Source organism: Clinocottus analis, unplaced genomic scaffold (assembly GCF_023055335.1).
Source record: "Clinocottus analis isolate CAN_PGR_092001 unplaced genomic scaffold, fCliAna1.0.p SCAF_27, whole genome shotgun sequence".
Taxonomy (NCBI): domain Eukaryota; kingdom Metazoa; phylum Chordata; class Actinopteri; order Perciformes; family Cottidae; genus Clinocottus; species Clinocottus analis.
In genome coordinates, this window is record NW_027176009.1 from 125,258 (window position 1) to 150,843 (window position 25,586).

The 25,586-nt window shown below is 41.7% G+C and overlaps 2 protein-coding genes across 2 annotated transcripts in view; one reads left to right on the forward strand and one right to left on the reverse strand.

The window, feature by feature from the left end:
• The first annotated feature begins 838 nt into the window (after nt 1-838).
• Nucleotides 839-2,953, forward strand: mchr1a (melanin-concentrating hormone receptor 1a). The gene is made up of 2 exons (XM_068592568.1): nt 839-896; nt 1,670-2,953. The coding sequence occupies exons 1-2, from the start codon at nt 839-841 to the stop codon at nt 2,677-2,679; spliced, it is 1,068 nt and encodes a 355-aa protein (XP_068448669.1). The 3' UTR covers nt 2,680-2,953.
• Nucleotides 2,954-13,568: 10,615 nt separating this feature from the next.
• usp43a (ubiquitin specific peptidase 43a) overlaps nt 13,569-25,586 on the reverse strand; it is a 103,756-nt gene continuing 91,738 nt past the window's right edge. Inside the window, exons 15-16 of the mRNA XM_068592487.1 lie at nt 17,543-17,704; nt 13,569-17,414 (exon numbers count right to left, since the gene is read on the reverse strand). Of these exons, the coding sequence (XP_068448588.1) occupies nt 16,261-17,414; nt 17,543-17,704 (1,316 nt within the window). The 3' untranslated portion in view covers nt 13,569-16,260. The remainder of the gene's footprint in view (nt 17,415-17,542; nt 17,705-25,586) is intronic.

The following is a 25,586-nucleotide window of genomic DNA, read 5'->3' on the forward strand; positions in this document are numbered from 1 at the left end:
ATGTGCCCAGAAAGTGCATTTGAGGGATCCGCAGCATCGTCCATAGTAGTAGTAGTCATAGTGGGAAACGACCTGTTCAAGCGGCTCAAACCTAACAGGAACTTACAAGGGAGTCGTGGATTAATTAGTGGCTAAGTGGAAACACCTGTTGCTTATTGTCTGCTTCGCGAAAGTCCACAAACTAGCGCGCGCTCCTGGACACGTCAAGGCGCCATCTAATGCCGGAAAACACTTCTTGATTTGCGTTCTTTGCGCGTGCGTCACACAGTTGTTCTAAGTTAAAAACCAGGCCGTGCGCTCTTCATTTAAAAAATAAATAAATAATGTCATGGCTGTTTTCATTGCATTTGCTGCACATCCACATTCCCGTCAACCTTTTCCTTGGAAAAACAAAGTTAAATAAAACATTTGGACACACTACGACGCGTCACACGCGCGCACGCACACACAAACACAATCACACATTCTAGGATCACATCAGACAGGCTGCGGGTCATCCAGCGCTGAGCTTGACTGACACGCGCCTCGCAGGTCGCCACTCCGCTGAGAGCGTCACAACTGGAGATGCTCTTACAGCCTCCTCACTGCTCACCGAGGAGCGGCTTTATTGCCACTGACCGCACAGAGCTGCGCGCAGGATGACAGGGGGAAATAAGCTAGCGCCGTACATAATTTAACTATACAAAATATGATGTTCGGACTCACCCTTTGAGAGTTGACGGGGTGAGATGGTGGCGGGGGTTTTTGTTTGCACGATGCCGCAGATGAATGTTCCTGCACGCACTTGATGATACTTTTTTTTGGAAATTATTTTACTTGGATACACTTTGGATTACCGATGGATTTCTCAAACGGTTCAAATGTATCCCTCGGATACTTTAATTCGACAACAACAGGTAGGTTGCGCAGCCAGCGCGTCGGTGTCATTACACGTTACACATTACATGTTATACACACACACATTGTTCATGAGCAACATAACTGCAGTCAACTATGGCAATGGCAATAATAATAAAAACAGTACAATTAAGTATTTTTATCATTCTGTTTTATTTTGCATCCCCTAATTATCGTCAAAATTTCTTTTAATCATACAATCTTTTCCGAAATTAAATCGCTGAAAACTCCAGGATTTCTGCTTAATTGATTAATGATTAATGTAAAAAAGAAAAAAAAGATGAGTCAAGCCACTGAGCATGTCTGGCAAGCTTAATTTTACACATTTCTATTACGTTCTTTCCTATTTAAAATATACTTATTGCGTATATTGCATGGATATGGTCTATTCTTCTAACATGATAGTATTACAAACACAATTTTCTTCAGCCCTCATCTTCATATGTCTGCACTCTGCTCTGTGAAAGAGCTCACACACACACAAACACACACACATTTAACAAAAATCAATCATGTCCAACCTGAAATTAAAAAGCAGCCATAAATGTGTCACTGATTAATTGTGGTATCTGATGATAGATAAGCCCTCATAATAATACTTTACAAACCAGAATGATTGATCTACCACTCTGCTGCTCTTGCTTTTGGTGTCATCCAACATTGTGACATGATATGACATGAAAAGCTTCCATATCATACGGGGTGATTTCACACAGAGCATGACATCACTTTGTGCATTTGCTTGATATTCAACTGCTGCTCTTGTCTCCAGCTGCAGACGGGGCCCTCCACTGCAGTGTCATCCTCCCCGTCGTCTTCGGCTTCATCTGCTTCCTGGGGATCGTAGGGAACAGCGTTGTCATTTACGCCATCATGAAGAAGACCAAGTGCCGCGCCAAGCAAACTGTTCCAGACATTTTTATCTTGAATCTGTCCATCGTTGATCTCCTGTTCCTTCTCGGGATGCCGTTCCTCATCCACCAGCTGCTGGGCAACGGCACCTGGCACTTCGGAGCCGCCATGTGCACCGTTATCACGGCACTTGACTCCAACAGCCAGATCGTCAGCACTTACATCCTCACTGCAATGACCCTCGACCGCTACCTGGCGACGGTCCATCCCATCCGCTTCAACTACATCCGCACTCCCTGTGTTGCCTCGCTGGTCATCGGCTTGGTGTGGGGCCTGTCGTTGCTCACCATCATCCCCGTGTGGATGTACACAGGCCTGATGCCCCTCTCAGACAGCCTGGTGGCCTGCGCCCTCCTCCTGCCCGTCACTGACATATACTGGTTCACGCTCTACCAGTTTTTCCTGGCGTTTGCCGTACCTCTGGCCATCATCTGCCTGGTGTTCTTCAAGATCCTCCAGCACATGTCCACCAGCGTGGCGCCGCTGCCGCCGCGCAGTTTGAGGGTGCGCACTAGGAAGGTGACCCGGATGGCGGTGGCCATCTGCCTGGCCTTCTTCATCTGCTGGGCCCCTTTTTACATCCTCCAGCTGATCCACCTCGGGGTGCAGAAGCCAAGCGTGGCTTTCTCCTATGCCTACAACATAGCCATCGGCATGGGATACGCGAACAGCTGCATCAACCCGTTCCTCTACATCGTCCTCAATGAGACCTTCAAGAGGCTGTTTCTCAGGGCCATGCGACCGGTCAATGGAAAGTTCCGCGTGAACCCGAGCACCACGGACAGCGTGAGTGTGAGAATGGTACCCGAAGGAGCTCGGCAGGAGCCGGCGTCTGGAAGGATGATGCCGTCCAACATGGCCCCCCATTAAATAGGAATTTAAAATGACTTCACCAAGCATCACTGTGGATCTGATGAAGCACTGGGAATAGGACATTAGCACGAGAACACATGCTGTTACTGAACAAGTCTGCACATCAGCTCCAATCGACCATTTTACTGAAGTTAATTTTTGCAGCATTTCCCATCGCTCATATTCATGTCGCAGCGCAGCTGGACTGATTTACATACCAGTCTGCTTCGGGGCTTGAACACCGTTCAGTATATTCATTTACACCTGCAAAATAGAAAACACACTTTCAAGAAAAAAGGGAAGCTTACAGTAAAGTCAAATTGGCCAATTTGCTGAACTCGTCGATTCAAACTGTACTGTAAATTAAATGGAGCTTGCACATATATAAAAACAATCAATACAACCTTTTCTTTAATCACACGTGTGACAATCTTGTAATTGTCCCTTTGACGGCAAAGATATATATTACGCCCGTGCTGTGTTTGAGACCAGTAAGAAGGTTAGTTTCTCAATTCTAAAGGTGTTCAGACTAAATGCACAGCTGTTGTTAACTGCAAGCAGCCAGCGGACAACCACCGAGAGAAGAATCACGCAGAGTTTCTCGAGTCAATCCATAGATGCCAAATGATTCTGTTCTGCTCGTATGCCTTGAAACTCGGGTGATCACACATGAATGTTTAACGAGACATTTGCAACGTGTGCGGTCGTGAAACAGGAGCTGCGGACAACAACCTCGTCCTATTGTCACTTTAACAGGCCGAGAGGTTGTAAAATAAACACACCTGAATACTAGCGGGTCTTAGCTGACATCCTAATAGGTGGAGCAAACACTGCATTGTAAATACACTCCCGTCAACACACACGCCAAGAACTATACCTTCGGTGATCCGTGCACTTTGACAAGCAGTATCACATCCGGGACTTGCAGAGATGTTATTGAGATTTTGATCACGTATTCATCTTTGTTCTTGTGTCCTGTGTTTTTCTTTCTTTCTTCTTTAGCAGCGAGTAATGTGAGTGTTTGTGCGATGACTTTAAACCAGATGCTTGTCTGACTCCTCACTATGGCAACAATGCTTTATGTGGAGGACATGGCTTCCAATCAGGGAAAATTGTCTGTTATGAGTCATAATATAATGTAATTGTTGTTCAAACAATAAAAAAATACTTCACATTAATGAATCATCAGAGAGGAGACGCCAAGATGTGCAAAAAAAGGAATTTGAAAGCTTTATTTTGTTCCTCTGTGTAAATATATATTTGCTGTATCTGTGAGACAGTTCACCTCAAAATTCAATTACACATTTTTCCTCTTACCTGTAGTGCTATTTATAAGCATAATTTGTTTTGGTGTAAGTTACCTATTGTTGGAAACACCGGCCATAGAGATGTCAGCTTTTTCTTCAATAGAATGGGATTATATTGCACTGTGCTCTAAGTGCTCAAAGTCTACAAAAACTCAACAACAATGTCTCAATCATGACCTTTTGGTCAATATAATCCACAGACCTTGTTGTGAGCAGATTCATGGATGGATTAAGCAGGAGTTTGCAATGTTATGATCACAATAATAATTTTAAAAAACAACAGAAAACTCATACAGTAGCTATTTGAGTTTGAGGTTTGTCAATTTCACACATTTCACACAAAATGGTCACAATGGAAGATGAAGCTTGTGAAGATGACTTAACACATTTAGCATTGTGTAAAAAGAAAATGCAACTGAGAGTTATCTTGACAAACCCACAGAGAAGACACATTAATTTGCAGTTTATCTGAAAACATTCAACGATGATTAAATAGTTATATGTCAAGCAGTGCCAGCGTATTGATTATGTCTGAAATTTAAAGGAGGAATTTAAACGAAGGGCTGTGTGTGGTCTGAATGAGCTGAAATGCCAAATCTATAAATAAGTTCCATTTCGCAAATGAGTTGTTGGTAATGTTGCCCGACATCTTTCACTATGACTGATGATGATGAAATTATAGGTTGAGGAATGGTTTTACAAAATGTATTATTCTGAGTATAAATCTCGGCCTTATCTGGCGTGACATCTCTCAGAGTGTCTAAACAGACTTGATGTCAGCAATGAGAGTTGAGAAGTTGTTATACAAGTAGCCTGTTTGTGTACAGTATTTTTAAGAGGGTTGAAGGAAGCTCTGAATAGATCCCTCACAGAGTTGATTAAAAAGTTTTGAAATGAAAAATAAATCAAACAGCTAGTGTTTGTCATTTTTAGGAATGTCCTCCGACCTGCGAAACAAAACACAACTTGGAGTGAAACTATTGCTTTTGGCAAAAAGAAGAAAACACGGGCTGCTTTGCTTCCTCGTTGACTGAAACAATAAGTTGCGTACTGTTGTGAGCATTGACAACTTCAATAAATCAATATGTGTAAATGTGACAATTGTTGTTTTTTGTCTGCATTAGAATTTTACAAAATATTTTCATTTTGAATTCATTTTGGACGATTTAAAAAATGTGTTTGTTGAAAAGCAACATGAGACCTTTTGTCGGATGCCATCTTCCGGTTTAGATTCCTATTCGGCCTCTTCATTTGTCCTCTTTGCGAACAAGCCCATACAGGAGCCGATCTTTATCTGTAACCATGTACTTAATCCTGAATGGATCAGAGCAGTTGGAGAGAAGAAATGAAGCCAGAAAGCACCTCCAAGGCCGCATAAGAGTACTGAAAGCCTTCTGTATTGTCTGATCTCCATTTTAATATCTGGCAATGCTTGGAGAAGGGAAGTTGCAGTTTAGAGTCTAGATGAGAGGTCATGCTGAATCGGCAACAGTGCTCTATCAAAAAGGCCTCATTTGCCTCACAAAAACACTCTGTTTGCATTCTGCGTTGTTATTTTCACAGCGTGACAAAGACTGGATGATGATAAAATGGATTTATTGGAGATGGAAGTCTGGGATGTACGATGGAGGGCAGGTGTTGGTCATCAGCCGTACAACAACCAGATGGACAGGACTGTGGTCAGAGAGACAAGAATGGAAGATATTATTACTCCCGTTACTTTTCCCAGCAAGAGTTTCTGTTCGTGCTCATCACAGATTGTGTTTTATAATGTTGAAAAGAGGTCGGGCTGAAAGGACAGGAAGAGCTGAGTTAGCTGGAAAGCTGTTCACAAGAAGATAAATTAAGGCTTGTCAATCCTCCCAAGGCGTCGATGAAATACTCCTTAAAGATTCAAGGTGTTTTTTCTCACATCCTCCAGAGATGAGGGAGTTTTCCTGTTTTATCAAGATGTATGTGTGCTGCCAAGTTAAGTGGTATATATTATGGTTTATAAATCTCTCCGAAGCCAGACTGGGCTCCTTTGTTTTACCTTTGCAGTGCAGTGCAGTGAAGTATTCTTCAGTGCAAGGATTTAAATGAAATGATTACTCTCCATAAGGGGCAATAAACTAACTTTTAAAGGTTAAAAGTTAGTTTATAGATTCTTAAAACAATATCTAAAATATGCTCCAACCAGAGGGGAATATCCGAGGCATTGGCCAAACACACAGACGGAGGCGCCATGGAGGGGGAGTTCAGCAGTGTTTGCTGCATGGGCCAGATTCACCACAGAGAGGAGGCACATCCAAAGACACCCGCCTTTAATCAACCCTCTGAATCACAGCCAATGGCCGCCGACACAAACACAACCACCCACAGTCAGCCCAAACAACAGAAAGGAGACAACAACAATGAATACAGGACAGGAAAACAAGATGTTGGATGCACCGGTAATACCATGTTTTAGATATTTTTGGGTGTTTGAAGTATTGATGTATTCATTTTATATCTTTAGTTGTCATTTTACAAGTTTTAATAAATAAAACAAAATAAATAATATTGTGATAATCAGCAATAAATACAGTTATATTATCAAAAAAGTATCATGAAAATAAGTAAATAAATAAATTAGACAATTTTGAACAGAATCAATAGTAATGTGTATGTATTTTTTATATTTGCAGTGATATAATAGTCTTAATATCAATGATGATAATATGATGTGTATATGGGGGTGTATATAGGTGAATTGTGCGTGTATGTGTATTTTAATGAAGGTGTAGAAGTGCATACAGATGCAGATGTGAAAGTGTTCAAAGAATACTAATAAGGTGGATGGAATCCAGCTTGTAAAAAATGCATGAGAGATGACCAGATGGAGGAGTTTTAATGACTGAGGTGGACAGATTTCAATGCAGGTAATCTTAGTTAGTTCTTTTCCGGTGTGCAGTATGTGTGATGTTTCCAGCTAATGAGGATCATTTTCTTAGCGGAAGTTAAAGCTGTGTGAAGTATTGTACTGTTTGTTTAGGTCAAGCGGATTGTTGGTATTTCTCCTTGTACACAGAGTGAGGGGGGTGACGGGATGTGGCGGCACAGGATTCAGGGATTTCTTTCTAAAAAGGTGCAACAGAATTTATGTCATTGTTTAAAGTTCCATCGGTTGCTTTTCCTTTGTGTCCCTCACCCTTGCCTCTCAGGGGTCGGGCCAAACATCTTCCCTTCATGCTACCAAGGCCTGCTGCATGAAGGGAAGACACTGTGAGGAGGAGCAGGAGGGGGAAAAGGTCAAACATTTCAATAAGAACTGTCGATGTATAAAACTCATGTTGACCTATTGTTCAGGGTCAGACCCCCGAACCATCTGTGGTGAAGAGCTCCGTCCATTCAATGAATTATTCCAAGTTTTCTGTTTAATAAAGACATTTAAGTGTTCACATCGCATGTGTTTCATCTATAACAGATTGATAAGGTTACATTCCTTTTCATGAATCTCATTTTTTAAATGTTTTGCCTGGCGAAGGGTATATCTGCAGAGTCTCTTATGTTTGTTTATTAAGAGAGCATTATATAAGCATTAATATCCATGTGTAACCTTTGTTACCATGCTTTATGCCGGGTTTGTAAACTGATTTTGAACTCAAAAGACCATCTTCAAGAGTGGTGAAGAGATGATTTGACATTAACAGTCTTCAACGATGGCTTCAACCTCTCCCTGTATTCCCTGTAGTTGTTCTCATCACAGTGTGCACTTAGAGATGCAGCTGCCAAATATGTCATATTAAAAAAAAGAAAAAAATCCATGTAGACATGTCATTATATCTGCTCTGCTCCTGACAACCCATCCAGAACTTGCCGAGAGGGTATCTTTCCTTCTATTTCAAACAGCCAATCGTCTTCCGCAGTGGTCGGGGTCGACCCCCAATGCTGCCTCGTCACTGACGGAGCGGCGCAGGATCCATTTGCTGTCACAGAGAAGCACTTCTGCAACTGAAGCAGAAGAATGCTCTCAGGGAGGTATTATCTTGTCGAAGGTGAAAATATTCTCCACTGCTTGACGTTGGGCCACGTCTATGAAATCGACTCGACTTGAAGTGACTCCTCAAATGGCACCTGAGGGTTAGCTTGATGTCAGCCCTAAAAGAATGTTTCTGCGCCTACTGGTTTATTTTAACTTTTAAAAAAAAGCACTTTTGACTTTCTAAAGTGGCGTATATATATTTATGATCATTTGTGAAAATGTATTTAAATGCTCAATTCACTACAAGAATAACAACTCAATTTTCACATTCAAAATATTTACAAAAATGTATTTATTATTAAAATGTTACCTTCATTCAAAATTAATTTGTTTCATATTAGATGGCAGAAAAAAGTTGGCGAACATGGTTTCCACCGCAGATGCAAGCTGTCTGCAGTGATGTGTCCCCTTATGAGGTCAAGAGGATGTGGCTTTAAGCTTAATTACCACAGTCATTAGAATTCATTTAATGAACACAATCCATGTGTGCAAAAATGTTGAGCCAATTCATCAAGCAGATGTTGAGATGTTTCACAGCATAAGTGAAAACTTTGACTTCTTGGGGGTGCTGGAGGAAAAGTCCGGGGATGACCAAGACCAGAAGGCTTCATCCAAACGGGAATCAATACAACTCTGTCCAAAGCTTCATGGCAATCAATCGTGCAGCTGCAGCTGTGATGGAGTGTAATCAGCAGCATTGGACACACCTGGGCCCGAGCAGCCGATCTCCTCTCAACACTTATCTTCGTGTTTCCTCGTTTTTAGGGGACATTTCCGCACCTTGACTCCCTACACTACTGGCTTGACAAATTCATCCCATCCATTCGTTTGAACTTCTTGAGTTCAACTAAATCATATTACTAAATCATATTTGGTAAGTATGCATTGTCTGTTACGAGATATTTAAGTCTGGACAAAATTGAAGGATCAACCAACTGACCTACAAACATTCCCATCTCTAGAGCCATGTAGGTAGCATGGCGAAAAATATTGTCTCACATCTGAGAATCCATAAAAAAACAACTGCGGTAAAACCAGATATAACAGTAACTTTACTCCCGATCCATACATCCCTCAAGAAGTTGCTCAATAGTGATAAGCGCTGCCACAGTGATCTCATGACCCATGGGTGTTAGGGCTACTGGAAAAGTGTGCGCTCAATCTCTGTCAGTGTGGCCTTGAAAACGTTTGAAATAATTGATCCTGTGGAGACGTTAATGATGAGCATCCTGTAAATAAGTGCTTCCTGTCTTGGAGCGTGAACATGCACGCAAGAGACTGGTGGGATCCCGCTCTGCAAAGATTTGCCATTGAAATCTTTTCAGTTCCTGGGGAGTGCTCACAAACAAGTGATCTGTGCCACTCAGAACAGCTCCTCAGCTAGTCTTCCTAACACCATAACCACCTAAGCCTTTACTTAGAAGTAATGCATCAAAAATGAGTCAGAGGATGTTATGTTTCTGTGAATAAATGCCCCCGTTGAGTTTGAATAATGTGATTGCAAATTCTCCACCCAGAGAGCTGGTGTCATGCTGTTTTGTTCTATTATTATTAGTTAATGGTATACTGGGGCTATAATATAATGACTTGGTGATCTTTTTTATTTCCCCAAATACCGTTCAATGGGGAGAGCAGATAAGCCGGATGATGAGGAGCAACAGGACACTCCGAGAGGTCTGGGTCTACAGCGCTGTCTTGTATTACCCACCAAGAGCGCATCCCCTGTCTCATCATTGCCATCATTCCCGACAGCCATGTCCCCACAGCCTCTGTCATCGGCTTAATTCTTTTCCCAGCAGAGGAATGTGATGCCATGAGGGCTTTTCTAGGTAAATCTGGGAGTTAACGGAGGAGACGATGCAAACACGGCAGACGTTCATCCTTTTGTTGCAAAAGCAGCTCACGGCCATATGTGAGTGAAGTCAATGCAGCTCACTGTGCTCTTGTACGCAGAGAACTCTTCTTGCTGTCTCTCTGTGGGGCTGCTCCTCTCTGATCGGATGAAGGACTGAAGCAGGACAAAGAAATGACAGGCAGACAAATAGAAACTAAAAACCAGAGCCATGTACTGCTAACAAACAATGGCAAACAGCAGCCTTTGACCAGGGAAAAAAGTAAAGGAAGAATCTCAAAAAAAGGAAGAATCTTTATACTGAAGAAAAAAAGGAACACTCCTTTTTCGTTGAATCGCAGTATTTTCCTCCAGCAGAAAATCGATTGTGGTCTGGAGCTCCTTTCACCTGAACTGAACAGAGCAAGACCGATCAATTCTATCATGTAGGATGCGTGCAATCCTCCCCCGGGTGACACTGATAACTAGAGGAAATGATTTATTATGTTTCACGGTGAGTTTTAGCTTACTGTTGTCGGCACTTCACTGTTTCGGGTTCCTCTCGCTGTATTGTTTTGGTTTCACTGAAAAACCGCAGACAGACACCGGAGAGACAGATCTTGTTGGTGGAGACCAAAAACAGAGATAAAACAGGGAATCTTGGACTTCGACAGACACCATGCGCCAAAAAAACAAGAATGCGCCTCCCAAAACACAGTCCACAAACTATGGGTGATTATCTGGCGATGTTGAATTCTTAAAAACAGTTTATGCCAGAAATTTGACTTCATATGATTGCTAATGTGGTTTAGAAACTGCTGAAAATACGTTTAATACAGCAATTATCTTCCCGATTAATGGCTTTGTCTCCAAAATGTCAATAACACTGAATCTCCTGGAAGCACAAAGGCATTTCTTAAAATTGCTTGTTGCCAGCTAAATAACTGTCTGAATCCAAACATTTTCAGTTATATGAACTATTAAGAAAAGCATCAAATCCTCACACTAGAGAAGCTGTAATTGGCTCAACAAAGGACTTAAATGATAAATTCCTATTCTGTCAATCAAACAATCAACTAATAAGCTCTTATTAAGTACATACACCCATGTATTGCATGTCATTTAAGTATGTTTTTGAGATACTTTTACTGCTATTTTTTGCTCCTACAGCTTTTTACAGCTGGTCATGCCGTCCTGACTGACAGCAGAGCACCTGCCCTCCCTCCCTTTTTTTTATATAGACTGTCGGCCATAGTCATAAATAATACATTTTTATTTGTTGTATTGAAAAATAAAACAATGTACCATCATGTACAGAAGACAATCCAAGCAGAAACTGTTTTACAGTGAAAGCATAATAGATACACAATATTGCAAAACATGGAATACATTGCATGTGAGTTCAGTTGGCAACAAAGTTGCCAGGGAAAGTGTTTGCAATGTACGTTTCTGCAAAGCACATTTCTTTTCACATCAATAGTTTCGCATTCCGTCTTTCACGACGGAGACCGCTGTTACATCATTGTGTTCTGTAACAAAAGTCCACTAAAGGTGGATGTTTTCTATAAACATAGATCTTTTTTCTGCCCTAAACCAAGTTGTTCTGTTAACGATTGTTAACCACATGTGCGATTTGATGAAACTCATTAATGGAACATGGTTCTGAAACAGGGTTTACATAACATATAATCTAAGCGACTGGGTTGCAGTTGGATACCGTGGCATCTTGTTCCATAATCAGTACATCGTCAATAATAACTCGCTCATTTATTATCTCTCTCTTACACACACACACACACACATACACACCAGAACACAGTTCCATCTGTGTAACCATAAATATATACATTTCTTTGAATAAAATGTAGAAAAATTGCATATACAAACATCTTCAACCCATATTTCACAAAAAAAACAACCTTTGTTAACACAGGTGTGCTCAGTTTGGCAGAGTAAACATTGTGTGTATGTGGCCACATGAGGATTGAGCCATGCAAAGTTAAAAATGGAAGCAAACTTAACACATTTAGAAAGCAACACAGACTTCATGTCCATATTTGAACTCCACTTCCAGAAGGTATCTCTCGAATAAATTCTATGCTAATGCTTTGTGAATTCATTCAGAAAAGTTACTGCATTTTTTGCTGGGAAATTGTTTGTAAAAACCTGTTTTGATCATAGTAATTATAACATAAAGTTGGCTCAGATATATAAGTTGAAGCTTCAAAGAGAGTTTTTAGTTATTTCCTCAGTTACAATACACTACGACTTCTCAAACATTAAGAAACACTCATTTCGGCGTGGAGCACGGTGCCGAGTAGATTCTAAATGGATCCATTATAGTGTTCAAAACAAAGACAGGGCTGTCCTCGCGGCACTGTTAGTTGAGGGGAACGTGGCTATAATGAGCACGAATCTCCAGCTACATTGGGTTATTTTAACAACTGGTGAGTAATTTAGCAGCTGCCTTCCTTGCTGTACCGTTTGCTGCCCATGTGTTTCGATTGACTGACAGCCTTTTGCGAATTCAATTATAAGGTTTGGTGGAATCACAGAGGAGAACGTGGAAAAAGCAGCTACAGTCAATCCCATTTGACGTTTCAATGCATCTGATTTTGTGCTATTAATAGTTAATTTCAGTTTCGTGTTTGTATTCAACAGAGGTTCCTGTGCCTGTCGCATGCTCAAAGAACACATGTTTTATTAACAGGGCTTCAAGGTCAAAACGTGTGCAAAGGATCAACTTGAATGGAGACATTCAACTCTTATTGCTTATACGAGACGGCCTCAAAACAACGTTTGTGTTTGAGTCATTCTTTTTTTAAATATGTATATATATATATATATATATATATATATATATATATATATATATATATATATATATATATATATACGTTTTTATTTTTTAAAACCGTGAATGAATTTTCAATAATTACTTGTCAAATGAACATATTCAGCTTCGTACATGATAGGATGAGAAACATTAGATGCCTATTCAAAAATGTTTCCACAAAGTGCATGGACTTAAAAACGCTGATGCCATCTGTGCAGTTTTAGGGAAATTAGTACTGCACCGCTTGTTTTAGTCGTGACTGAACTCACCTGAGTTTACTACTTGACGTAAGCCGGTTTTGTTTGTATGAAAAATAAGTTAAGCAACCGCGACAACGTGTGCAATAGAAGTGGTAAAAGGTCAAAATGGCCGCCGCTCTGAGCATCCCGCCACTTGACTTAAATGGGAGTGTTCGTTCTACTCTGATTCTACTTCTATAAATATAGTACTCTAGTTTGGGGATTTTGGAGAGTTGATAATGTTTTTTGGACTCTCTTTGACTGTATGAAAATGGGTGTAGTCTCCCTTTAAAATCTAGATTCATCTACGCTGTGCTGAGAATGAAGCTCAAGGCAAAGAGAAATCAAGACTGGTAACGCCGTTGCTACAAATGACACTTTCATTTTAAGCTTTTGTTTGCAGAGTTTCTCAATCTTGGCGATAGATCTCATGCATTTCATATCCCAGACTGATTGAGTAGAGATTTCTAAAGCTGATATGATGTCTTAAAAATATGCTGGTGTTAAGCATTCAGGAGTGCACCTGCCAGAGGTTTATCTCAGGTCAGTAAACTTCTGCTTCCCTCTTTACATCGTAACAAACTACAGAGCTTCTTTCCGGGCCGACACATTGACTCAAACAGTCAACTGAACTCCAAAAACAAAACAGATTGCACAGAAGAGCGTAAATCCAGTATTCAGAGTCAAATAGTGTTGGCATTCAGGTTTAAAGACAAATCAAAGTTACGAACATTAAAAATAGGATGTGTGTGGGTGTTCCAACAGTATTGAGTGCTTTTCTCTTTTTATGCAGCACTTTTCTCTTTTCATGAAGCACTGTGCAAACACGTGGAGTTAAACACGTGGAGAGCCTGAGATGCCATCATGGGACATTCCTGTGCACATTTAACATTGGACACATCACTGCAGCCACAGACGAGGCGATTCAGACGAGCTGTTATACCGTTACTACCGCTACAATTTAGACCAGGAAGCCACACATTTGGATTGATGGAGTCCCTGACATCCGGGCCAGGAAATGGAAATCAGCACCCTGCTTTTCTACACCACTTATTTAACGTATTTTGAAGTGCTCACAGCTGCACATGAGCCAAAAGTGAGTATGCAGCAGCTCGACTGATCTTCAACCTCCTGAAATTCACTCACACAACTCCGCTCCTCCGCGCCGTGCACTGGCTGCCGGTGGCCGCCCGCATCCGCTTCAAGACATTGGTACTTGCGTACCGTGCTATGAACAGATCAGGTCTGACCTACATCCAGGACATGGTAAAACCATACACACCAGCTCGTTCGTTCCGCTCAGCTTCAGCCAATCAGCTTGTCGCTCCGCCGCTGCGAACTAAACACTCAACAAAATCACGACTGTTTGCAGTCCTGACTCCTCGATGGTGGAACGAGCTCCCCGTTGACATCAGGACAGCAGAAAGTGTCTACATCTTCCGCCGCAAACTAAAAACTCATCTCTTTCGACCTTGAATAAAGACAATGGCAGCAGCACTTAGATGGCTGTTACTGATAGCACTCTGTAGTTTGACTTTATTTAAGAAATTGTACTCTCTTGATTCCCGCTGTTCCTAGTTCGTACTTACGGTTGAATGCACTTATTATGGATAAAAGCGTCAGCTGAATGACATGTAATGTAATGTAATGACTGCAGTTGTTGAGGTTTGACTGCCACATGTGTTTGGTTTGTACGTTGTGTCGTGAATAACTTACTTGACCTCAACAACAGTGGTACATTTGGAATATTGGTTAATGTCACATTGTCAAGACAATTAAAAATGTCATAATTGACTAAATGACAGTCAAACATACACAAATACTCCTTCACGTCTTGTGCACACCCCTTTAAATAAAGTGTTACCAATTATGCTTCATTGTGCCCCCATAATTGATCATAATACCAATGATGGTGGATCCACAAAAAAATAACATCTATAATAATCAAATGAATTGTTTTTTGTCTTGACACAAATGTCAGGAACTGGATTTGTTTCTGTGAGAACTGAGACGCACGGTCCAATGAAAAAAACAACTGTCTAATATCATGTTGTTCTTATTATTCACTGCATGTTTAGTTACATTTGATTGACTGTTCAAGTGGTGGACTGTCCATGTGTTGACAGCTGATTCGTGTTTGTTCGCTTACAGTAAAAACAGTAAATGCATACATAAAAAGAAAATGTGTATTGTATTCCACTTTATTTCTCTGTGAATTTTGTTTTAATTTAGGTATTTTAACTGTTTAAGGAATTTGTTCAGACTAGGGATAGTTTAAGGAAAATACTTGTTGTTTTGTAGAGTATTTTTTCCTCTGATAACTGGTCACATGTGGTCAACGTCAGGCTGCAATATGTCCAGCGGTGACAAATCCCTCGTAATAAAAGAGAAAGTGGTTTCAATCGTTTAGAGAAAGACTCACAGGTTTTGCTAATTGCGGTCACCACCTTCACAAACCACAACAACGCAACTGTTTACGCACAGTGCTTCCACCAGAATAAAAGGATACAAAAAACAAAACATGGAATGCATTTAGTATGATTAATCAAAGTTATAGAAAGCATAGAAAAGATTTTCTACAGGTGGATACTGCACTGAAATTACACTTCACAGGAGACAGATAAAGTGTGAACCGATCCTGGGAGGGATTCAACATCTGAGTCAACAAATGATGAAGAGACCCAGGTCAGCGACTTCACAGAACAACACTCCTCAAGGTCACACGGGGACAAGCCAATCCTTCACCGGCACACTGGTTTGAGTTCAAAGCCGTCCTGTGTGCTCGAAACGAACATTAAACACGGGATAAAGGTGAATAATTCATGTAAATTGGAAACTGCGCCCACAAAGCGACTCCCCTAATCAATTGGCCACGTTACATTCCTATAAATGAACACAATCAGTGCGCCACGCTCGGAAGCAGACAACCATGAGGGTTCAACACGGAGCGGTGGTTTCCAGCACTTCCACTACAGTAATAAGACACAAATGCAGATAATGTGCTCGTATGCACGTGTGTGTGCGTGTGCGTGTGTGTGTGTGTGTGTGTGTGTGTGTGTGTGTGTGTGTGTGTGTAATATCATGCTTCCAGTGCTGCAACAGACAAACTCATTGGTCTAAACTGCATATTAGTTGCTTAGGCACTTGTTTTAAGTCATAAAAAAACACAATATGTTTGATTATATCCCAGCATTACTTTGCTACGTGTCTCTTAACTCCATGGTGCAGGCCACTTTGAGCCACTTCATTTTCTGGAGACATAAAAAAAAGGCCCACCACTCTGAATTGAGCTCTATTGCTTTGATCTCCGGGATCGGACGTCATTTACTTCATGACAGATTAAAAAAAGGCTTTATGCGTTCGTGTGGAGCGTCCCCCTCGTTTCAGAAGCTGGACTCGGGAACTGTCCTTTTGCGTCCCAGCGAGGTCGTGCTGTAACGGGCCTTCTGCAGGCTGCCGTCAGACGGTTTGTCTGTCGTCAGGCTGCGCGGTGGCGCCGCGGACATCCCGTTGCGATGCAGAGACGCTGTCCTTCGCATGCTCTGCTCCGCTTTGGTGGGGATGTTGGAGGAGCTCTGGGAGCGCTTGATGTCTGCCGAGGTTCGTCCCGTCTTCCCGTTCGCCAGCTCCTCGCCCGGATGACCCGGGCCGTTAGACCTGCCTCTTTCCGCCCCGGTTCCTCCTGCTGCAGCCCCGTTGGACAACGACAGCCTCGATAGGGTCCTTCTGCCTCCTTCCTCGCCTCCTCCCCTCCCTGACTCCCCCTCCTTGGACTTCCTGGAGTCCTTATCCTTCTTCAGGAAGTTACCTTTAAAGAAGGAGCGCAGTCCCTCGTGGTTCTTTGGCACTTCTTCTTTCTTGGTCTTTGAGTTTCCTTCACTTGCACCGTGGTGTTCCTTATCAGCCCTCTCCGCTTTTTGTCTTCTCAAGGTCCCATCGTGGAGGCTAGGAGTGCTGTAGCTGGGCTGAACTCCAGCACTGGAACTCCTTTTTATCTCAGTAGCGTCCTGGGAGGCTTTGGAGGAGCTCTGTCTCCTGGCATCCTTCCTGCTGGTCAGGGTGTTACCAGCAGAGCTGCTGCTCATCTCCTCTCTTGCCTGGCTCCCCTTACTGTGTCTCAAGCTGGCTGTCTTATCTGATGCTCTCCTCTGGCCCTCGGGGACCTGCAGAGAGTCAGGCGGCAGCTCATCCACTGCCCTATTGACGCAACTTAAGCTCCCAACGCTCGCAGATCGGATGTTGCTTGAAGCCCGGCCCCCGGCAGCTTCCTTCGACCTGCGCGGTTCACTCATCAATGTTGCGATTGGATCCTTTGTGCACCGGGGCCGCCGGCCAGATTCCAAGTACTGCACCAGCTCCGCAGGGACAGGATCTTGGGCTGAGGGAGGCACTGGGTCAGGTTTACGTCTGTCTTTTGAACCAAAGGACCAGCGCAGGGGGAACACTTTGCTCAGGGTGTCCTTGGTCTTGCTGGGGGCTCTCATGCTCACGCTGCGTCCCTGAAGACCCCTGATGAAGGGCCGGCTCTCAAAACCCCCTGACGATAACATAGAAAGGAAAAATGTTTTAGCTTTTACACTTGATTTTGACGACTTTGTACAGCCTTAATCTTGAAATAAGCAACAAATAAGATACTTAGGGACAATACTGAGTGTGACCCCTTACCTCTTTCCTCTTTAGAGCCATTTTCAAGGAAGACCGGCGACTCAGGCGAGTCGGGTAAGGAGGACGGGCATGTGGTGGAGGATCGAGAGACCAGGCTGCCTCTCTTGCTATCCCCGTTCAGCCGGATAAGCCAGTGGTCGGACATTGATGAACTAGTGGACCCTGTCAGACAAATAGAGGGAAGGGATCAGAATAGAAGTCTAAACCGTAACAGAGTACCTCACCATCATTTTAAAACAGCATTGACGAATGTTTGATGAAGCAGAACCAGATGTAAGATTTGACGCATTCTTCTACCAACAATGCAAATGGCACGCCTACGCTTTGGTCCAGCCTCAAGCAGAGAAGAGGAACTGCTACAGAGGTCTGGTAAGATCACTTGTTTTTAACTCCACACCAACAGAAATTTTACATTTTCAGACTTTGTTTCATCGCCCTGTGGCGCTACAGAACATTATATAACTTCTCAAGACCTGAAAACTAATGTTCTTTTCTTTTAAGTTTATCTTTCATCACGGCACGGATGAGCATCAACTTTCTCAAACAGTAGCAAAACCGAAGCCCTCCTTGTTGGCATTCCACACTTGGTTCAGTCATCCTCCATAAGTCATCTCAGCTTTGACGGTCAGGTCCTAGCCCTCTCCTCCATAGCCACTAATCTGGGAGTCAGGTTTGACCCTCACCTGACTTTTAATGACCATATAAAATACCTGTGCAAAACCTCCTTTCATCATCTCAAAAACATCCCCCAACTCCAATCCACTTTAACCCTTTCAGATGCATCTTCTCTCGGCTGGACTACTGTAATTCACTCTTCACTGGGATCACTGAGATCACTGGCAAGAACATCCAGAAACTGCAACACATTCAAAACAGCGCTGCCAGGATCCAGTCCGGAAATATGAGCACATAACACCCATTCATCTCACTACACTGGCTCCCTGTCTCAATCCTGATTGACTACAAAGTCATACTACTTACCCATAAATGCATAAACAAACATGCACCAACAAGAACTCATTACTCCCTAAAACCTCCACCCGCACTCTCAAATCTACAAACCGCTCGCTCCTTTCTTTTTCATTGTACTTTGTTTTAACCATGCTTTTATTTTACTATATACTGGCTCTGTGGCACTCTGAGAATCTTCTAAATGAAAAGTGCGTTACGAATAAAACACATTATTAGTATTATTTATTCAAACTGTTTATCACAAAGTGAAAAACAGTCCATCCTGGGAGACGCAGCCTCCCTCAGGTTTTTTTTCGCCTTTTTCCCTGTGAAAGGGTTTTTACTATCTTTATTTGGGGGAGTTTTTCCTGACCCGATATGAGGTCCTGGGACAGGGATGTCATGTGTACAGATTGTAAAGCCCTCCGATTCAAATCTTGTATATGTGATTTTGGGCTATACAAAATAAACTGAATTGAAAGTTCAGATTTAAAGTTAAAATAAGATTGTAAAAAACACAAAGATAGCTCAAGTTCCATTACAGCGGCGGTGAAGGAATTATTTAAATCCTTTTCTTAAACAGATGGAGCAACACTTTCTGATTTTACTTGACTCACTGCTGGAAAGTTAGCTTTCTTTTAACACGGGTCCACCGCGATTGAGTCGCTTCCTCGAGTGGCCGTATGAGAAATGAATGTTTTTGAGCTTTATTTTTTCAGCCCCTTTAGGGTTTGGAGGATGCCGCTTTGTCTAATAAAACATAACAGCGTGCCAGAATCTCTGACATCAACCTCACTGCTGGCGTGTTGTTGATGAAAAGGTGAACAGCTGAAGAGGAAGCAGAGAGAGAGGGACGCGGCTCCACGCGTACATTTCTGAGTCAGGTTAACTGAGGAGTAGTGGCATAGCCAGACCTATCTACCCAGCACAGTGTCAGCTCTTCAAAAAGGTCTGGCTCCACATGTGAGAGGGGTATTTACTGAGATACTTCATGGTCTGGAACAAAATGTTAAAAAAGGCTTGTGCTTATTTTAGGCGTCAAACCAAAAACCCTTTTGAAAGCCGGTGACTTTCCCGCAGCACTCTCTGGCAGGCTCATCCCGACATCACTGCTGTGAGCCAACATGTTTTTCCCTGCATCATTAAATGTGACAAAAAGCAGTGCTTTTATGTCCATTACCTGGACCTCCACCTTATCATGTGCTCCAGCCTGTACCCTGTAATAGATGGAGGGCCACCTTCATTAAGATGTTTCAATTCTCTCTCATTACATTACATTTCGTTTAGCTGACACTTTTATCCAAAGCAACTTAGATTTTTGTTCTATATGAACATGTTTGAGTGGGAGAGTCAAACTCTCCCCCAACCCACAGACTTTAGAGCATTTTTCACTGCCACCGCGTTTGTCTAATTGTCAATGTGTGTTTGTGAATCCTTTCCTGAGGAAAAGAAGAATAAAGAGCACAATAGTGGAGGAAAATGATGTTAAATACAATGCATTTCTACTGAAACGGGGCATTTTTCAGCAGCTATGTGAGCAGAGTGTCAATCACAAATGTTCAATAGCTAAATAGCATGCAACAGTTAAATGGTTCTCACAGTAGTACAAATTGTGAAAAAAATATTAAAATAACAAAGCCTGAAATTTGAAAAGTGTATTGCTTTAGTAAGGTAAAAAAAATACTTATAACTTAGCTACGTGTTCAAAAAATATTGAATTATATATTTTTTTTATTAAACTGACTCTAAAGCAGTTTATTGGGCTGTAGGAAATGAATGAATATATATATATATATATATATATATATATATATATATATATATATATATATATATATATAGCTATACGTTTACAATAAATGCTGCATTCATCTAATCCATATTTTACACAGCAGACACAGATGAAAAACAGAAAGTACATTATGTCGACCAAATGTGTGCATGTTAAACAGCAGTACAACATTATTTCTGAAATGTACTGTATAGTGGAAGTAAAAGCACAGTTCATAATGATAAAAGGTTAAACCTTTCTCATAAGATGCCCTCTGACATTTGTGCTATCTGTATGGGCATGCCTTACCCTGAGCAGCCATGGCCACTTCATAAAGTTACACATTTATCTGACCTTTATCAAGCGTGCGCCGACTAACCATTGAAATAAATATGTTGTATTCTCCACACTACTCTACCTTAATATCCCTGATAAACTTCCTCTGCTTGACCATTTCCTCTGTTCCTTCAGTCTGCCTTTTCATCTGCAAGTTGAGTCATTTCTGAATGCATTTATTCTTCTGCTGTAAGCAGTTATGGTCTGTTTTTACTTTTGTTTTTTCCTTTTGTTTTGTTTATAATTTTAGTTTTCACATTTGTTCTGCATTTTCCATTGCTGCTGACAAACCCAATACCAGGAACAATATTGGATGTAAATAATGCACTTAAGTCTGGGGATGGAAACATGCGTGTGGAGCATTGTGTGTGGAGATGTGTTTCACTCGAAAGACTTGTAGCTTTCGTGTGTTATCCTGTAGCAGGATAACACAATGGGGGCTCTGATAGTGAATCCACCAGTGCACACATTTGCTCTTCCCGCTGTGCAGTCAAGCCTGTGTTTGACATTGCTGGGACATGATTCATAACCTTTGTGGGGGTGTCATTACTTTATTGTATGCTGCTTGAATGCTTTTTTATTGAAGGCTAAATTATTTGGTGCCAAAGTTGTTTCATTTTACTGATTGAGCGGCTAGCTAGCTAGAGCTAGTTAGCGAGTTACTCTGCTAACTTCACTGTGCTTTTATGCTAACGCTGCAGTGGTTGCAGGAAATGAGCCCAACTGTTGGGCTTGTATTATATAACTAAAACTACCGATGGGCAAGCGTCTGTAGAAAGCAACAAGCGTTGGGGATTTTTGTTGTGTTTTTAATTTAGTTTCTGTCCAGTTTGAATGTGTTTAACAATAATCGGTCAGGTAAAATGGCTGTTTATGTCAAGCCTAGTGGCTTTGAGGAGAGCATACGTAAATTATGATAACTATCCAAATCCCTTTTGATATTATTCATGTTTTAAATAAAGCCTACATTTTCTAACGTCGGGCAAGTAAAACATTTGAAGTAATTGCCCGAAGGGGAAAAGCTTAATGTCAAGGCCTGATTATGGATTCCAGGAATGAGTGTCTCCTTCACAAAATTCCCTGAACTAGGTACTTGCAAATTCAGTTTGTGTCTGAACACCATGCTGCGACTTCGAAATAGTATCGTAGCAACTCACAAAGGAGGAAAATACGTCATTGAAAAGAGGGCACTGACTGTTCATAATGAACAATGAGCCTTCAGGAAGTAAACACTGATGAGGTGAACAGCTGATATCTTTATGGAGACTCCTCTGCTTTTTCTCCGGCCAAGGAAAGGCTTCACATAACAAATAAAAAGGTATTTACCGTGAAAGAGGAAACAAGATGTTTGCCAGCTTCTAGTGCATTTTCCAGTGCAAAGTTGAGATTTTTTTTGTGTAACTTTAGTTCCATCATTTTGTGTAACACAAAATGATGGAATGGTGGAAGGTTTTCTTTGTTTTTTTAGTTTGACCTGTTTTCATATTTCAGAGATGCAATTACTCAGTCAGCCAATTTGTCTTTCTAACGTTTATTAAACCCAGTCTGTTGTTCCACACAAGCTCCTCACCTACGAGGTGATTATACTATAATAATAACTATGCAGTGAAGTCATTAGCAACACTCAGGCAAACACACCGTCATGGGTCCGAGGTCATTGCTGATGTACAATCTTGGTAGAGTTACTCATTCCAACTCAGCTGTGGATGAATTTCTTAATAAGGTTAATAAATCATAATACCATCCTTTTTATTAAGGCATATAATAAAGGAAGAGAAAGGGCAGCAAATAGTGGCAAGATCTATCTTTGGATAACAAAGTAAAGATTTAACAGGTAAATAACAAAATCTTCCCTCAATCCAGATAGTTGGGGATATTGAGTCTGTGTGTTCTTCTCAGGTTCAATCAGAGAAAATGAGATCATGCGGAGGATTTAAGGAGAGATAACTGGTTGTATATCCGCCGCACATGAGAAAGTCAGAGAAGGCCATTAGCAGAATTGCTTCAAACATTAGAGCAATTCTAAGTGAAAAACATCCTTGCCATGTCCTCGTCAGTACTCAGTGTTGTCTGTTTTGTTTTTTACTTATAAGTCTTTTTTTATTTAATTATTTTACTAAAAAAGCAAAGTACACACGGAGTGCCACTGCAAACATTAATCGAGACACATTGCTTCAATCCTCGGAAAATCTCTCTCTTTTTCGGTCTCGAGGGCTTACTGCACCATCACCTGCCTGGCGTCTCCATCTGACCGAGCCGCCGCATCTCCTCCTCGCCTCTCAGCGCTGTGTCAGCTGTTCTGCCCACGGCTTACAGGGTGTGCGCGAGCACACAGACACGCACACACTTTTCTCTCTGGATAGAGACAATGGCGCTCCTCGCAGCGCTGCTTTGTGCATTGTGTGTGGGATTTGGGAGTACCTGGGTGAGTGCGTCAGACAACGTCTACTGCCCGTCGGACATTTCTAATGGAGGCACTTGTTGCAGGGCTGTAGCACAATCCGTGCAAACCCCGAAACAGTTGGCACAGGACACAAACTTTTCAAGGAGTATGCTCAGAGACCTACCCCGCCTTCAAAGCCTTCTGGCTTCAAATAACTACCTTGCGTCCTGTGCGAGGACTAGTTCGGACTTCGGATATAAAATATCAAAGGAATTGACATGCAATGTTACTAAACAGAGGTGGTTGATTGTGTTATTATCACTTATATCTGGTAGTGTGCAGCCTAACCATGGCCCTGTGCTGCAGTGTATTCAGACGCCAGCTGACTTCATAGCCTTGCCTGGTCTCCATATTATGCATTTAAATGTGCGCAGCTTGTTACCAAAAATGGATATGATTAGAATATGGGTCAAATCACCAGATGCTGACATCATTGTGATATCCGAAACATCCATCCATCCATTATCTTAACCGCTTATCCTCATTAGGGTCGCGGGGCGCTGGAGCCGATCCCAGCTGTCAAAGGGCAAAGGCAGGGTTCACCCTGGACAGGTCGCCAGTTCATCACAGGGCAGACATATAGACAGACAACCATTCACGCTCACATTCACACACACATATCCGAAACATGGCTTACAAAATCAATTATTGATGATGACGTCAACTTGGATGGTTACAATGTTTATCTGAAAATGATTTGTCTGTTACTACTGAAAATTTAAATGATCCGAGGAGATTTTGGAAAACTATAAAATCCCCCTCTATGAGCAAGAACTCACAAGTTTTACCTGTTTGTATTATGAAGGACTCTGTCGCTGTTCATGACAAAATGGAGATACTGAATTGTTTTAACACACACTTCATATCTTCTGGCTCTCTGTTTGACTCTTGTTGTCCACGGTCTGTGACACATTCTACCGGGGTTCCAGTTTATACTGGACAAGCTTTTAATTTTACCCCGTTTCCTGTGCAGGAAGTTCATAAAGCCCTAAAAAGCCTAGATCAGAGGAAACCTTCAGGGCCTGATTTTATAGACCCTTACTTTTTGAAATTGGCTGCTGATTTTGTTGCTGAGCCACTTTTTTAATTTAACAATGGAAAATAACGAAATACCAACAAAATGGAAATCTGCCTTTGTTCTCCCACTTTTTAAATGGTGGTGATCGAGCAATTTTAAATAACTATAGGTCAATATCAAATGTATCTGTACTTGCGAAATTCTGGAATCTCTTGTGAGCAATCAACTTAAGGAGTTTTTGTACTCCAATGCCATTTTATCAACCTACCTGTCAGGCTTTAGAAAAAACAGCACTATCACAGCTGCACTGAAGGTTGTAAATGACATTTGTGTTGCTTTGGACAAGGAGCAGCACTGTGCGTCGCTCTTTATTGATCTGTCCAAAGCGTTTGATACAGTTGACCATGATATTTTAAGGTTGAGGCTCCTCAACTCAGGACTCTCGGAACAAGCGGTTGCTTGGTTCACAGGCTACCTGGAGAATAGGTCGCAGTGCATTCGATATGAGGGTCTATACTCCGACATTGCTGCTGTCTGTAACGGTGTGCCAAAAGGATCTGTATTAGGTCCACTTTTATTTACTATTTATATAAATAATATGGGCCAAAATGTGGCGAACGCTAACTGTCACTTCTATGCTGATGACACTGTGATATATTGCTGTGCGTCATCTCTTGTGCAGGCAGTTGATCTCCTGCAAAATGCTTTTAATGTCGTTCAGAATACCCTATTTCAACTAAAACTTGTTTTAAATACAGATAAGACAAAGCTTATGTTGTTTTCAAATAGTCGGAGGAGACCACAGAATCCCTTCTGTGGTCACTCTTGAAGGAAGTGAAATAGAGGTTGTTGATTCTTAAAAATATCTGGGTATTCTGATTGATGACTCCCTCACTTTTCAGCCACATGTTCAGTATCTGATGAAAAAGTTGAGGTTGAAACTGGGTTTTTCTTTTCAAAATAAGCTGTGTTTATCATACAATGAAAAGAAGCGATTAGTTTCTGCTACTTTTTTTTTTATTTTTTACCAGTGTTGGACTACGGTGATCTTCTTTATATGCATGCCTCTGCTAACTGTCTGTGTAGGGTGGACGCAGCTTACCAGGCCTCACTGCGGTTCATTACCAATTGTAAAGCGCTGACTCACCACTGTGAGTTATACTCTCAGGTGGGATGGCCTGCTTTGGCAACCCGTAGGCTGTGTCATTGGTACATTTTTTATCGATAGAGCAATCCTTAGTCTGCTCCCAAGCTACCTGTGTGTTTATATAATATAGAGATGTGTCGGGCAGTACTCTCTACGCTCGCAGGATTTTTTTAATGCTCACTGTCCTAAAGGCCAGAACCGAAATGGGAAAGAGGGCTTTTGTGTACTCTGCCCCCTCAACATGGAATATGTTGCAGAATGTTTCAGAACTCAAAGAATTGATAACACTGACTGCTTTTAAATCTAAAATCTCCGGGAGCCTTTTGTGCCTACTCGCCTCAAGTTTCCATGGATCGCGGCTGTGTGGAGCCGGTCCTG